Genomic DNA, 14,755 nt, shown 5'->3' with positions numbered 1-14,755 from the left:
TTTCGCTGTCCAGGAGGTATGTGAGATAAGTTATCACTGTCTCCTGACTAGATGTTGTTTGTTGGGTATTGTTTCCTGTGCACCACAAGAGGTATTTTTTCCATTTTGATGGGTAGCATCTCCTTGTTGTTGGCTTCCTAGCTTACTTTAATATCTCCATGGTTCTGTATGGTAGGTGTCACAGTTCGATGTATTCAGGTGCCATGCTGTTAAGATTGAGTGATTCTGGTTGGTTCTGGGTGGAACACTTGCCCCCCTTGTATTGCGAGTAGGTCTTGTTCGGGTTTGATCTTTATCTTCTGTCCCTGGACAGTTTGAGTAGTTCCAAGTACCATGCTTGTCTGGCCCATTGAGGGGCTATAAGGATGAGGTTCGTTCCTGGTCTCCTGACCTTTTCCAGTACCTTTTGTATTAGGGGAATTAGGGGAAAGGCGTAGGCAAATGTCCCTGACCAGTTTAGAGACAGGGCATTCCCTTCTGATTAGTGGTGTGGAAATCTTCCTGGAGCTGAAGCATTGGAATTTTCTGTTCTCTGCTGATGCGAACAGGTCAGCCACAGAACAGGTTGGTGTGCCTCAGATTGTGAAAATGTTTGAGGCTCCCTTGTTTTATCTCCCATTCATGTGTGCTGTTTTCTTGTCTGCTTAGTTTGTCTGCTTCTATGTTGTCATTTCCTAGTAAGTGTATCATTTGTAGGTTGATCCCTTGAGGTATCTCCCATCTCTATATTTCTTGGGCCAATCTGCTTAGCATGAAAGATTTTGTACCCCCTTGCTTGTTCAGATGGAAAATTGCTGCTGTGTTGACTGTCTGTATTAGTACTGTTTTCCCTGCTATCTGCGATTGGAATGCTTTCAGGGCCAGTAATACAGTTTTCAGTTCTAGGAAATTGATGTGTTTTACTCCATCTGTTTTGTTCCATAGCCCTCGGATTCTTAGATTGTCTGTGTGTGCTCACCACCCTTTGTGGGATGCATCCATGGTGATGGTCGCATAGGGAGTTGTGTTGAAAGGCCTTAATTTTGTTATGTGCTTGGAAGCCCACCGTTGTATCTCCTTTTGTATTTTCCCTGTTACAACCACTAGATCCTCCCAACTCTCTGTGATTTGTGACCAACCGTTAGTTAGCCATTCTTGGAATGGTTGCATGTGTAGTCTCGCATTTGGTATGAGAGGGATGCAGGATGCAATCATGCCCATCAACTTCACAACTGTCCTCACTGTCAGAGATTGTACCTTCTGGTAAAGGCAAGTTTGCTCTGTGATTGCCTGTATCCTCTTTTGGGCAGGGTAAGCATGTACTCTCCTGGAATTGAGTCTGGCTCCTAGGAAGATCTTTTCTTGCTGAGGTTGTGGTGATGATTTTTTGTGGGTTATGCTGAACCCGAGCTTTTGGTAGTGTTGTGATGACTGTTTTGGTGCCCCTTTGACATTACTCCTTTGTATGCGCTCTTATAAGCCAGTCGTCTAAGTAGGGGTGCACATGAACTCCCTTTCTTCTTAGGGATGCTGCGACTGTAGCTAGGCATTTTGTGAAAAGCCTTGGTGCCGATTATATTCTGAATGGTAAGACCTTGAATTGAATGTGCACTCCTTTTAACACAAATCTGAGATATTTCTTGTGTGCCTGATGTACTGGTATGTGTAGATAGGTGTCATGAAGGTCTATGGTTCCCATGTAATCGCCTCTTTGCAGGAGTAGTATCACCTCTTGAAGCTTTGTCATCTTGAAATGTTGAGAGTAAATGAATTTGTTTACGAACCTGAGGTCTAAGAACGGTCTTAGTGAAAGGTCTTGTTTTGGCACCAAGAAGTAGGGTGAGTAATTTCCTTTGTTTAATTCACTCTTTGGTACCTTTTCTATTGCCTGAGTTCTTTTACTTCCCTTTTTAGTTGAGAAAGCTCTGCTGAGTGATACCCCTTCTTCCTTGGTGGGATGGTCGGTGGGATCTTTGAGAATTGTATACAGTATCTGTGGGGTACCATGTCTAGTACCCAATTGTCTGGGGCTGTCTGGCAGGGTGTTGCCACTGTTGGTATCCAGTCTGTTGGCTGCCCTGCAATTTATACTCTGGGTTGCATTCTGTTGCTGGCCAGAGATAAAGGCTCCCCTTCCTGTAGGCCTTCTGATGTTGTTCCGTCTCCTGAAGCTACCTCTGAATTGTAGTGCCCCCACTGCCTTTGTTGTCTCGCTGTCCTTCTTGATCTGTTGTAAGGACTCACCCACTTCTTGGCTGAATAAGGTCTCTCCAATGAAGGGTTTGTTGATTATGGAGGCCTGCACTTCCGGTTCTAAACCGGATATCCTAAGCCATGCGTCCCTTCTTGGAGTTGTTCCTGTGCACATTTGCCTGCTCGCTGTTTGGTGGCGTCTAGAGCGGATTTTAAACATGCACTGGCAATGATTTTCCCCCTCTTGTATGATGGCTTTTGCCCTCTTTTTATCGGCTTCTGGGAGCTTTTTCATGAGCTCTTCTATTTTGTCCCACTGCTGGTGACCATACCTGTTCAGGAGGGCACTGGAGTTGGCTATATGCCACTGTGTTGCAGCTTCTCTTCCTACTTTCCTCCCCCACAATATCCAGTCTTTTGCTTTCTTTTCTGGAAATCTTTACTTTAATTTTTTAGTGTCCTCTGTCCAAAACTTCAGAGCTCCTTTCCTTCTAGGTCCAACATCGGAAAAAAGAATCTGAAGATGGCTACCACGCACAGGAACTTCTGAGGCGCCGTCTGATGTCATGCAGGGACAGACCTAACACCAAATGGTGGTTGACAATGCCCAAAAGAAGAAAACAAAAAAAGAAAGCGACAATTCAAGACCCAACAACTAGATGGCAGAATGATGCACAGCATGTGAATCCAGAAAAGGATTCATTCTGTAAAAATAAGTAGTAAACAACTATAGCAATTTACTATTAATCAAACTAGCCAGAATGTTAGAAAGACTGGGCAATTACTAATAGTAAATATGGACACTGTTTACCAATCATTGCAACCAACCTGATCTCGGCCAATTCACATTGAGTCAACTGAAGGATTTATACAGTGAGGCCAGAAAAAAGTCATGGGGTGAACAACAAGAGCTCCCTTTTTTTTTTTTGTAGTAACTGGGTATCATGATCATGCTAGAATCTATTGCTGAGAGCATGCTGCAAAATAATCAATCCCTGGTTAATTTCAAAACAAAATAACCTTTTTTAACGTGAACTTCCAACTTTCAAACTGCCACAGGGTTTCTCAGCTCAGCACATAATACATATAATACTCTGCAATGAAGTTAGGCAGGATAACTTTCAAGATGGATGTTCGCTTCTCTGCTCCTGGAGCCATGGATCTAATATCCGTGTATGCCTGATTTGCCACGACTATACATGAAAGGTCCCTCCTCAAGAAGAATGCTGACCACTTGGCTCCAGGGTGAAGAATCTGATATCCTTGCTATAACCTTGACTTGTGTCCAGCAGTCCATGGAATCTCAAACTATATCTTCTTGAATTTCAAGCATAAACTCAGTTTACTTGATTTTGCCTATTTCACCTTTTGTTAGTAATGTGATTACTGCCCTGAGGACCATTCGGGATCGCTGCCTCCATCTGGGGCGGGTGTGACTGCATAAGTTCCAGGAGGTGTGTGAGTTCTACTGTGAACCTTCTGCTGCAACCAATCCTTGCATTCACAAGCTGAGGGACAAGGATTTTTCAGCACTGGCATTGCTTAACAGGCTGTAAATGTGCCCTCGCCCTACGGCTAGAAACTTGCAGACAGTGTCTGTTATTCTGTTGTTCTATCTTGTAGCCCAGAAGAGAGAGCAGAATGTGGGGAGGGTTTAGCCCAATATACCCAGCACAGCAAGGTAAACAATTTGAGTAGCACTGAGAATGGATGAATCCACCAGCAACGACCTGAGAGAATTATCAGTTAGGCTATTTGCATAGCATTGCAGCCCCAAATCAGGCAAACAGTTCCAAGCAAAATCCAACTGTGTCTAAACGGCCTTTTTCTGCAAGGCTGCTAGGGCCATACTCTCAGGGACCACTCTGGCTACTAGGTCTTTTATGTTGAGGCAAAATGGAGCAGATCACTCTTGTGATGTCTGGCTCTTCACAGAGTGCTTCAATCACACTACTGCCCTGAAATGCTCCCATTAGGGGGTTGTGGGTGAACTCTCCACCTCAGGGCTCTAGCAACTAGGCCTATCTTGCAAAGGTTAGAGATGGCACGTCCTCCTTAATATTTAGAGCTGCTTGGTGCCCATCTAGAGCCATTTCTACTTTCAAAACAGTCTGGATGAGCCTGCCAGCCCTAAATGTGCATGACAGATTAGGTGATTTATTCTCTTAGCTAGCTAATGCGTTTTCCATAGCACTGCATGACCCTGGCGTGAATTAAGAATGGTGTGTGATCCCTGGAGGAAGTCCACTCGCCCTCTAGGTGTGATCATTTGATCCTGGACAGTTCTTCACAGTTGTCTCCAAATGTATTGTGTAGGCCGATCTATGCTAACTATATTCTGGAAGAGGAGCAGTTACAGGCTCCATTGACGTATATGGTACGTTGACACTAGTTTTACTTTGAAACTTTTTATGTTGATCAAACTACTGCATACACTGCCCCCCTTCAAAAGGTCGCAATCTGTTCCATCATTTTTTAAAATCATTTTCGACACCCCAGGGTTGGTTCCTTCCATTACCTTTCCCTTTCCCACTATCCTTTACATCGTTTTTAAATTGGTCGTGTGCTTATCTCAAACATACCCTGATCTCCTTTAGAGTAAATCACAGTCTACCTGCCTTTGCCAGCCTTTCTGTCCTTTTTACCCCTTTAAGGTAGCTATGCTTGTTGAGTCTCTGATAATTGCAGAGCATCACTAAAATGTATGGGTAGCAAATATCTGCAACTTATCTGGTATCTTCCATTTTAAGTTGTATTTCTACACTTAATGACCCACAAAACAACAAACTGCATTTTAATTACCCACCCACTTGTTACAAAACTTTACGTTTGATTTTTTTATGCACTTTACCATGGCGTAAATTATGCTTCAATGTATTCTTCCTTCAAAAAGAAAGCGTTGTCACTCTTATCTGAATATATTCAAATCCAGTATTTTTCTATATCACTGTTTTCAGATTGTATTGGTCTCTACATATATTATTTTGATACTGGACCATAATGGGATGTCTTTAGCCATTTTCTGCCAACATTACATTAACTTTTCTTAATGTGGTTACACTATTGATTAATCTTCTCTCTTTAATAGAAGAGCTACATCAGAGAAAATGTTTTTTGCATGTCTGATTTAGCTAGTCTCATGACTCAATTATATGAGTTTTTCTACTTATGTGCACAGGTGAATGTGCATTGTAATATTCTACCCTTAATTTAATGCTCTCACTATTTTATTATGACCTCAACCTAGATTCTATTTTCCTAATTACACTTGCTCCTAAATAACAGGCTTCAAAATCTACCTGATAGATATTTGTTTCTATTTGATAGTTGAGTTATTTCCAACTATTCGCTTCTTCACTCTTATAGTTCTTTCCCAAATCTGCTACAAGCCCTATGACAAAGTCTTTCTGGCTGCTTAACTTTTATCTTCACTTCTTAGCAAAGCCATAATCTACTTCACAAGAGTATATATAACAATGTTTTCCTCCTCTTCACCTGCTACCCCTTCACTTCCAGCATCTTGCCCACCTTAAGCACGTAACTAGATTCACAAACAAAATCAGGCCCTCACTCATTCAAAATTAATTATCGTCCCATTTCATGCAAATATGGCCAAGTCTTTTTGAACATACACTTGTTAAAAAACAAAAACAAACGAAGCAGACACAAAAGGACACAGAAGTTCGCTTGCAGTCAAACATATTGGCATAAGTACAATTATCCTTGTAACCAGCAAAAATTCAAGTGTTCATGTAACCGGCAAAAGTGCAATTATCCATGTAACAGGACTGATGTCATGCAAAGCGCACGACTACTGCCCAATAAGATCACGCTGCCTACGAATAAAAAGAAAAAGTAGTCCAGAAAACATACGGAAAACATGGAGCCTTGTATTTTTTAAGTAGTCGGCCGGTGCGCTTGAAGAAACACCAGAAAAGGCATGACGTATGCATGCCTTTCATTAATGAAATAAAGCAAATTTTAAAAGGCAAGCCCACGAACCAACCAAAGTGATTGCGAACTCGACTCTAAAAATGTACACTGAGATGCTGTTATCAGATCAATATCATTAGCTCTGAAAAGGGCGTTTTAAGACTGACATCTTTACCAACAAAACAGATTGCTGCCTTGATTTCAAATTGTGATCTATCTGCACACCACGGAAATTGAAAACCCTTGTTAAACTGAAACCCTCTCACTTCTTTAACGCTGAACATACATTTTCTCATTTCAGTGCGCACAAATTATGGTCCAAAGATACAACATAAAAACATAAATCATTCTGAAGTTCTAACAGATCACTACCCCAATCAGCTTCTCTATTTTCTCTCCCCCTTGGAGACAAACCCTTGCATTCTCCAACTCATCGCTTTCTTCATCCAACTCCTATCTTCCATTGAGACAAGCCAGTGTAAACCTTTACTATCTCATGTGCACACAATTCTAAACAAGAGCATCTTTTTAAGAGCTCGACTAGGCTCACCTCTCAAGTCATACGGATTTAGACCTTCACTGAAGGTCTAGAAATACCTGGTCATAGTAGTATATGGAACCAAAACCAAACATCAAACTTAATTTTCTCCCAACTAACTAGCCTTCATATAGATCTTATTCCAACAAATGCCACCTGAACTCAAACTCACTTCTACACTGTCAACGTTCACCACTCATGAGGTGTTGACTGGAGATTGGGGGCATGAACAGCTGATAGATGAAGGACACGATGATTGTAAGACACAATGACATTTCACATGGAGGCGATGAAACGAGCTGATGGGAAATAGAGTCGTGCCAGAGACATGCAGGACATCAAGTCCTAATAAGATTGGTGGCAATTGGCTCCTGGCTGGGTTTTTGAGGGGTAAGTCTTAGGAACCATCTTGTAAAAAACCTGCAACCTGAAATTTTAGAGGAAATGTGAACATTAAACAGATCAGCAGGCTCACTTCTACTGAACTTCACAACTGACTGTTTTTCAAACTAACCACACATTTTGTGGCATGATCGAAATAAAAAATAAAAAGTGTTATTTCACTTTCACAAATATCCAGATACGCAGACCCTGAAGACTGGTAAAGGCTATTTGTTTGGTGGACACAACTGTGAAAGCCGAAACTAAAGAGCAGCAAATCTACACTGAATCTAAACTCACTGCAGAATGAATAACCAGAGAAGATAACACTATGGGTAAACCAACACCAAGAGGATCATGGGTGCAGCCATATGTCAATTTCAGGGGGGGGGAGTAGGACGTACATTTAACAAATTATTATTTTATCTAATTTTTCCAAAGGATACTGTTCTTATGACAGCTACAAAACTGATGGAAGGGGCAGCTGGTAATTTGTGGATCTACTGGATTCTAAGATTTTCTATATCTATTATCATTCATCACAACCAGCCATCTATAATTTGGCCATTTCATGGCACTGAAGGGTAAGGTAGTTTCCGTCTTAACTAATCACCGTAACTAAATGAGATCTCTAATTGTTGCTGGAGTCCTTATTTCCAACAAATCCATCAAAGGAGTTGGGCGAGGTGTTGGTTATACTGATTTATTAAGCCAGAGAGGGCTTGCTCATACATACCTTCTAGTCAAGGTGGGGGGGCGGGGAGAAAGTGAGAGAGAGAGCATATTAAAAAAAAGCTGGATATACAGTCTGAAGAAAGGCATACAGAGGTATGCAAAAGAATAAAAAAAAGTCTGATCACTTACCTTACGGCAAATGCTGTGTTATACATGCTACGTAAGCTAAAGGTGTCATACTCAAAAAGAATGAGCATTTACATGATGTGAAACAGATTTAGCAGTCCACATTTGGGTGTAAACTCCTATTTCTAAAACCCACCACATACACTAAAGCTAATTTGAACCTAAGGTTGCCTCCTTGTAACACAAAAGACGTTTCTTGAGAAATATCATGCACTGAGTGAGTGAGATAGTGGCTGGGGTAAGTAGCCACTCCTCCAGTAGGACATCAGCTTCAATCTTTTTTCCCCTGGTGTAATCTACCTGTGAGCCCCTTTTTAGCGTCTAGGTTGATGACATCCAACCCCAAAGCAGCATTCACTACCTCGAAGATGCAACTATATCAGTAAGCCTCATCCAGCCTGCCATCTTTAAAATGGAAAGGTCAATAAGTATACTGTAGTGATGCATTGACTGCACATATGAATTCATGTGGCTATTAGTTTCAGACCTGCACTGCATTTTCAGCAAACTCTCCATGGCATCCTTCCCAACTTACAGTTCAGATGGAGAGGGCCCATTCTGTCCAGAAAGCTCTCAAGCAGTAGCCTTTTTTAGTGAGCCGGTTTGTGATAATCCACTCAAAAATTCAACAGAATCACTAAAATTGCTGAAGATACTGTGGTTCACTTGTTTCATACTCATGAAGCAACTCAAATTGTTTTTTTAGAGTCTTACATATCTCTGCTTTTGGTGTAAGAAAGGGCGGACGGAAGGATGAGTATCCATCTTAAAATGTGTTCTTCACTGCGCTTTAAAAAAAAAAAAAAACTTGCTTGACCATCTTATGTGATCGTATATAATCAAATGATTGTGATCCACTACAGAGTGACAGGTATCAAAAATGTGATTCTTGCTTAGACAACATTACATACAAAATCTAAGAAGCATTGTCAAACCAAAATACCTTGACTTTGGGACCTACAAGCTATGCAAGTGTTTTTGATGATGCTGTACAGAAATAATGCTTTTTTGGCGCTAGAAAAAAAGTCAAGAAAAAATGCATCATCGATGTGCACATATGTGTCATAACCTTACTATTGTTTGAGTGAATCAGTAGGTGCACAGAATAGAGATTTTATAGACACAGGTATGCATCCCCTTACTAAATGACGTAGGCCCGTTTTATTGCTTAATGGTGGTGGATGCCACCTGGCACAGTAAATAATAATAATAAACAAAACAATTACACTAAAGTGCTTTGTAGTAAACGGAGCAGACAGGCAGCAAATGGGAGCTGGTACACCTTCCAAGAAATGGAAAGAAAATGTTTTGAAAGGACTGTGAGCAATGGGGAGGGGTAGAGGGAAGTAAAGGGTAGTGGGCTGGGGGTGGGGTGTGGGGGAAGGAAGGGCAATATTTAAAAAAATTAAATACATCCAGGTGGGGAGTAGAGGGCACAGCAGAGGGCAAAAGATGCATACAAAGCAGAGAGCAAGAGGGAGCTGGGAGGGGTTTGGGGGATGGAGGCGATTCGAAGTGTGGAAGGGTGTGCTGAAGAGCAGCACATAAGGGAGAGAGCACCATGGAGCACAGAGGAGGCGGATATTTGCGGGGGGTGGGCCACAAAAGGAAGCAATCTTGAAAACATATGCACTCTCATAAAATGCTTAACAGAAAAGAATTAAAATAGTTCCCTAGAAGTAAGACGTGGAAGGATACAGGCCAACCAATAAAGAGTATGCGTAACTGGCTAGACTCCAGGAGAGGGACAAACACAAGAACAGGAAGGAAAACCATCAAATAAAAGGGAAGGAAATGACAATAAATCCAACCAATGGAAACAACAAGCAGGCTCTAAGCCCACTGTAAGTTTTAGGGATTTTCAAAAGTGTCTTTTGTATGCAGACTCCAAGAGGTGTCTGGTAGGAGAGACATAAAACCGCACATAAATTAAAAATCTGTACTCTTGCTATAAAGCCCTCTTATTGTCATGTGGCATGAGCAGCAGAGCACTCCAATGTGGAGTAAGACTACAAATACCACCAGATCTGGACAAAGCTGATGAAACATCTACGATGGTGAGAAAGCAGAGACCTCATGTTGGTTGCTCTTTTTTCTGTTTGGTAGAATCCCCAGCCCAAATCACATTGTGATATCTTAATCTAAAGCTACGCAAATATTTGCCTTTTACAACATGGGGCTTATTTTATTATCTTTCTTACAGTTTTCATGAGTAATGCCTACTGTGTTGATTGAATTGTACAGATACCTTTATATCACTGACAAAACCCCTGATGAGTGCATTCTAGACTAAGTAAGGAGCTACAAGTATGCATATTTTGCACAGCTCTTCATGGCTTCTGCACATTCATAAAGCACTCTGAAGTGTGCACGATAGCCTAAATATGCTTTTCCATTCACATAACAAAACACAGATAGTGCATGCAAATCATCCTATTCTGTTCTTCAAATCTTTAGTACTAATCACAACCTTTTTGTGGTTAGGATCGCAAATCAGAAGGGGTGCTAGAATGTATTAATGTTGCTATAAAGTAACCATTTGCTACCCATTAATAATTGCTGCAGCACAGAGCCACTTTCATTGAAGACTGAAGAATGTAATTTTCTAAATGACATAATGATTATTCCAAATGGGAATTTCTCATGTATGCAACTCTTCTTGAACCCCGGTAACCGATCAAGTAAGTTTCTTGAAAAATATCTCTTTGAAAGTCGCTTTTTCATTTCTCAAGGTGTGTAGTGCACTGTGATTTTGAAACGCAGATAAGACAAGGACAGAGTTATTCCTGAATTTTCAAATGTGTAATGATGCTCCTTTCTGGTTTATTTGTCATACTTTTGCAATAGACTGTCACGACTCACATAGCATGAGTTGTCGGAAAGGGTTCAGTAAAAAAAATACTAATCCTCTTGGATCAAACGATTATCCAATAAGGGATCTTGGAGGAGACTGCTTCCAAAACAGGAACATGATCTAATTTGTTTCCTCTTGTCCTCACGTTCCTTCTTTCAATGCTCTGTAAGGTCTTTAAAAGTGCAAAGTTCTGAAAAGACCCAATCTGTGGGAGGGCTCTACACATGTTGACGATGGGGAGATTCAATCTTTCTCAGGGTGGTATTTATGTATTGAGGGAGAGCACATCCAATCTCTATCAGGGTGGTAGGTGTGTGAATAGAGGGTACTACAAGAATTTGTTTTTGGACCCATGTCACCACAGGCACACGCTGGGGTACTTACTCCATTCCTTGAGCTGTTTGCCTTGCAATGTCGATGAGCTGGAACATCTGGAACTTAGTCTCCTGAACATGTAAATGTTTGTAGAGACTGCTCCCCTCACACCATTGCGTAACAATTGCCAGGTTATCTTTTGTCATATAGCCCATGAACAGCAAAATGTTGACGTGACGCGTTTTCCTAAAACAAGAGATTCAGAAACAGAAAAAGAATAAATAGTGCAGTGCTGCCTGATTATTCAAATTGCATTTTTGAGTTAACATAAGTTACACTTAAATGAAACAAGCACACAGTAAAGCACAAGTACAGACAAAGGGGTCTCTTGACGCTAAGATTCTTTTCTTTATACCTCATTGCAAACGATGAGTAGATCCTCTGAGATTGGAAATTATGTCCATTTGATAAAACACAGACCACTTCAATTGATGCACTAGTTAATTGAGCCATCATAGTTGGATAAACGTACAGTTAAGCCTCGTACTAAGCACGAATGCTGGAATATTTGGATCATTTAACCATTTGAAAACCCAAAACATCCCCAATAAATAACTATGTTTTGGTGGTGTTGTACTATAATTTATAGGTTTAATTAGCATTGCTTTTGCTATGCAAATTTGAGCACATGTAGCTCTTGTTCTGTTTGCACAATGTTACAGGACTGTTGATGTTGCTTATCAAGTGTAAGAAACTGGGTATGTTGCAGGGGTAAGTACCAACCTCAAAAAATAATTAAAATTCTTGTCAGGGTGAACACAACGTCACTAAATTAACCTGAGCACCACCCCCTAGTAACTGTGGCACAGAGGAGAGAGGCTTAACTTAAAGGTAATGTGTAAAGTATTTATGCACTACTTAAACAGTGATAAAGTCCAGACACAAAACAATAACAATCATAAAAACTAATTAGAAAAATAGAGTAAAATGTAATAAAATAACAGCAAAATGACAAAAATCGAATAAGACTAAGCAGTGAAATGAAATTTTAAAGTTTTAAGTAGAAATGGCACCAAGCAGCACAAAGTGCCAATGATAGTCAATGGTTGCAGTAGAACAGGACCTAGGCACAATTTGATGCTAACTGCGAAGTAACACGGGACAGATACACTAACCAGGTTCGTCCTGGTCAAACATTTTACTTTCTGACTTTAGTCCTTTAAGTCCCAATCCACCACAGGAATATACCTCTAACATCCTCACAGGACTTCAGGAGAGGCACTTAGAGACTTTTAGGGTGGCAGGCAGGGACCAACAGTAGGGCCCAGTCCATTTGCCAGTGGTCAGTGGGACAGTTGCAGGAAAAAGCCTCTTGTAGCTTGCTGTGCCACTAAAGACCCTTGGAATCTCTTCTTCGATCTAGGTACAAGAGAGCACATCTAGTCTTCCAGGGCTCTTCGCAAGTTGAAAACAGCAGGCTCAGTCCTCTTCTGATCTTCCTCTGGTCTAGGAGTTTTCTGAAGTTGGTCCGTGGCGATGCTATATTTATGCCTGACAAAGGCTAGTGGGACAGAATTACTCCTGTGAATGCCCTATTCAATGATATAAAGGTTCCCAGAGTTAACCGGACCCGCTTTGGGCATTTTCGAAGATGTCCAAAGTCTTCAGCCCCAATAACCTGGGCTCTGAGAGTTGGTGGAGAGTGTACTATGGCAACCCCAGTGTCCTCTCGCATCTAACATCAAAATCCAATTTTAGGCAGTCCTTGAACCCATTACAAACTCTTAGAAAGAAACCTGGTAGGACAAAGCTGAGGTTCCAGCAACTAGACAGTAGATACACACACATTGTTTTGGCATTCTGTTTCCATCCTTTAAAATCCACCGCAAATGTCATGTGAAGTAGGTTTTGAGACTCCAGCCAGATCTGACACTGTGATGTCAACAAGAGAACCCCTTTGATGGAGGCCAGTTTGGCTGAGGGAACACTAAAACGGTAGAGGCCTGGGTGGTAGCTACATCTGCTTGTGACAGGGAAGGCCTCTTTGAGTATAATCATGTCTTTGGGCTCAGACCACTGTCCGTCGTGCCAAGGGCACAGCAACATCTCCCATACCTAAGCTCTTTGTTCATTGTCCTGGGAGAAATTTTAGAGCTCATTCATGCTGCCCAATGATATGCTATTTACTGGCTGGCAGAAGGGAAAGTGTAAAATGCAGATTTAGCTTCCAGGCACTTTTCAAAAATCTTCTTTGAAAATATAACAAATCTCCAGTGAACTCGACCTGTAATTTGACTTGTAATAAATATTTAAAAAATATATTTTAAAAAGTCAACAAAATAATTTGCAGTTGTTTCCTACGTGGAAATAACATTTATTAACATTACAAGAAATGTAACATAATGCTTTCCTATGGCACAGCTAACCCTGCCAAGGTGAAAATGATTTATAGGCCTTTTCACAATAAAAACGTGTTTAATATTAAACCATTACATGTCCTATTTTTAAATGCTATGCACGCTGCCTTGGTGTGCAGCAAGGCTTACTTAGGGGATACTTATTAACAGTTAAATAGAGGGTTTAGGCCTGTCATAAGAGGTTAATTTGACAAGGCGAATTTGCAGTTAAAACCTGCACAGCCAGGCTACTGGTTACATGCCTGCAGTCATGTTTACATTGTCACAGCAATGGGTAGCACAATGAGCTATGTACTAACTAGGTACTTCTAGATAAGTTAGAGTTCTAAAGCCAGCAAAAATAGGGTTCGGCAAAAAGAAGGCAAACAAATTTGTGGTGAGACTGCAGAAAGGGCATATTTTTCAACTTCAAGCCAGTCATTTATTTCCATAGCTGAAAGTGACAAGGTTACCAGCCTTAGGAAGTCTTAGTGTTATGCTAATTGTTTCTACTTGAGCTTATCATTAACATCCTTTTTATATTTTCACAGATTAAAGCATGTTACAGAAACATTTTACTTCCTATGACAGAGAGCTCCAATGTGTAGCATGACACCATAGCTTACCTTTCCCTCACAACGCAGGTTCTTTTGCGTGCTTGCATTGTACCTGGTGAGCGCATCTTGGAGGCTTGGCTTAAAAGCCGACCTACAGGTTAACTATGTGATAGTCATTGTTCTGACAGATGTCTCTCAATATAGCCTATGTGGGTGTCTAATTTCTATGTCTCATGGTGTCAATTGTCTCATTTCAAATTGCAAGGGATAAGAAGAGCGTTCCTATTCGGGATAGTGTTGGACTTGGCCTTCTCTGCAGGTCCATCCCTGAACATTTTGCCTTCACCCCTCCTGTTTTCTGAACCCACTGTTGTTGGGTTTTAGGACTCTGAGCACTTTAGTGCAAAGTGCTTGTGCTGTCTTCCTTTAAATATGGTGAAATTGGCTTACACCCAAATTGGCAAATTCAATGTACTTGTAAGTCCCTAGAAATGCGGTAATACAGGTAACCAGGGCCTGTAAATTAAATGCTACCAGTGGGTCTGCAGCACCAACTGTGCCAGCCACTTAAGTAGGCCTTTAAAACATGTCCTAGGCTCTCCATTGCAGCCTGTGTGGGCAGCTTTACTCTGCCATTTTGACCTGGCAAAATAAAGCTACTACCAGGCCTAAACCTTCCTTTTTAATATATTGGAGTCATTCCAAGGGCAGGCCCTAAACAGCCCACAAGGCTGGGTGCGCTGTATTT

The 14,755-nt window shown here is 41.1% G+C and overlaps 1 protein-coding gene across 2 annotated transcripts in view; it reads right to left on the bottom strand.

Annotated features, from left to right (window-relative positions):
* RAF1 (Raf-1 proto-oncogene, serine/threonine kinase) overlaps window positions 1-14,755 on the bottom strand; it is a 363,516-nt gene that overhangs the window by 63,417 nt on the left and 285,344 nt on the right. For both annotated transcript variants that reach the window (XM_069206644.1, XM_069206643.1), the window contains exon 12: window positions 11,124-11,300. In XM_069206644.1, the coding sequence (XP_069062745.1) occupies window positions 11,124-11,300 (177 nt within the window). The remainder of the gene's footprint in view (window positions 1-11,123; window positions 11,301-14,755) is intronic.

The sequence above is a fragment of the Pleurodeles waltl genome, chromosome 9 (genome assembly GCF_031143425.1).
Source record: "Pleurodeles waltl isolate 20211129_DDA chromosome 9, aPleWal1.hap1.20221129, whole genome shotgun sequence".
NCBI classification, from domain to species: Eukaryota; Metazoa; Chordata; class Amphibia; order Caudata; family Salamandridae; genus Pleurodeles; species Pleurodeles waltl.
This window is presented reverse-complemented; position numbering and strand designations above follow the sequence as displayed.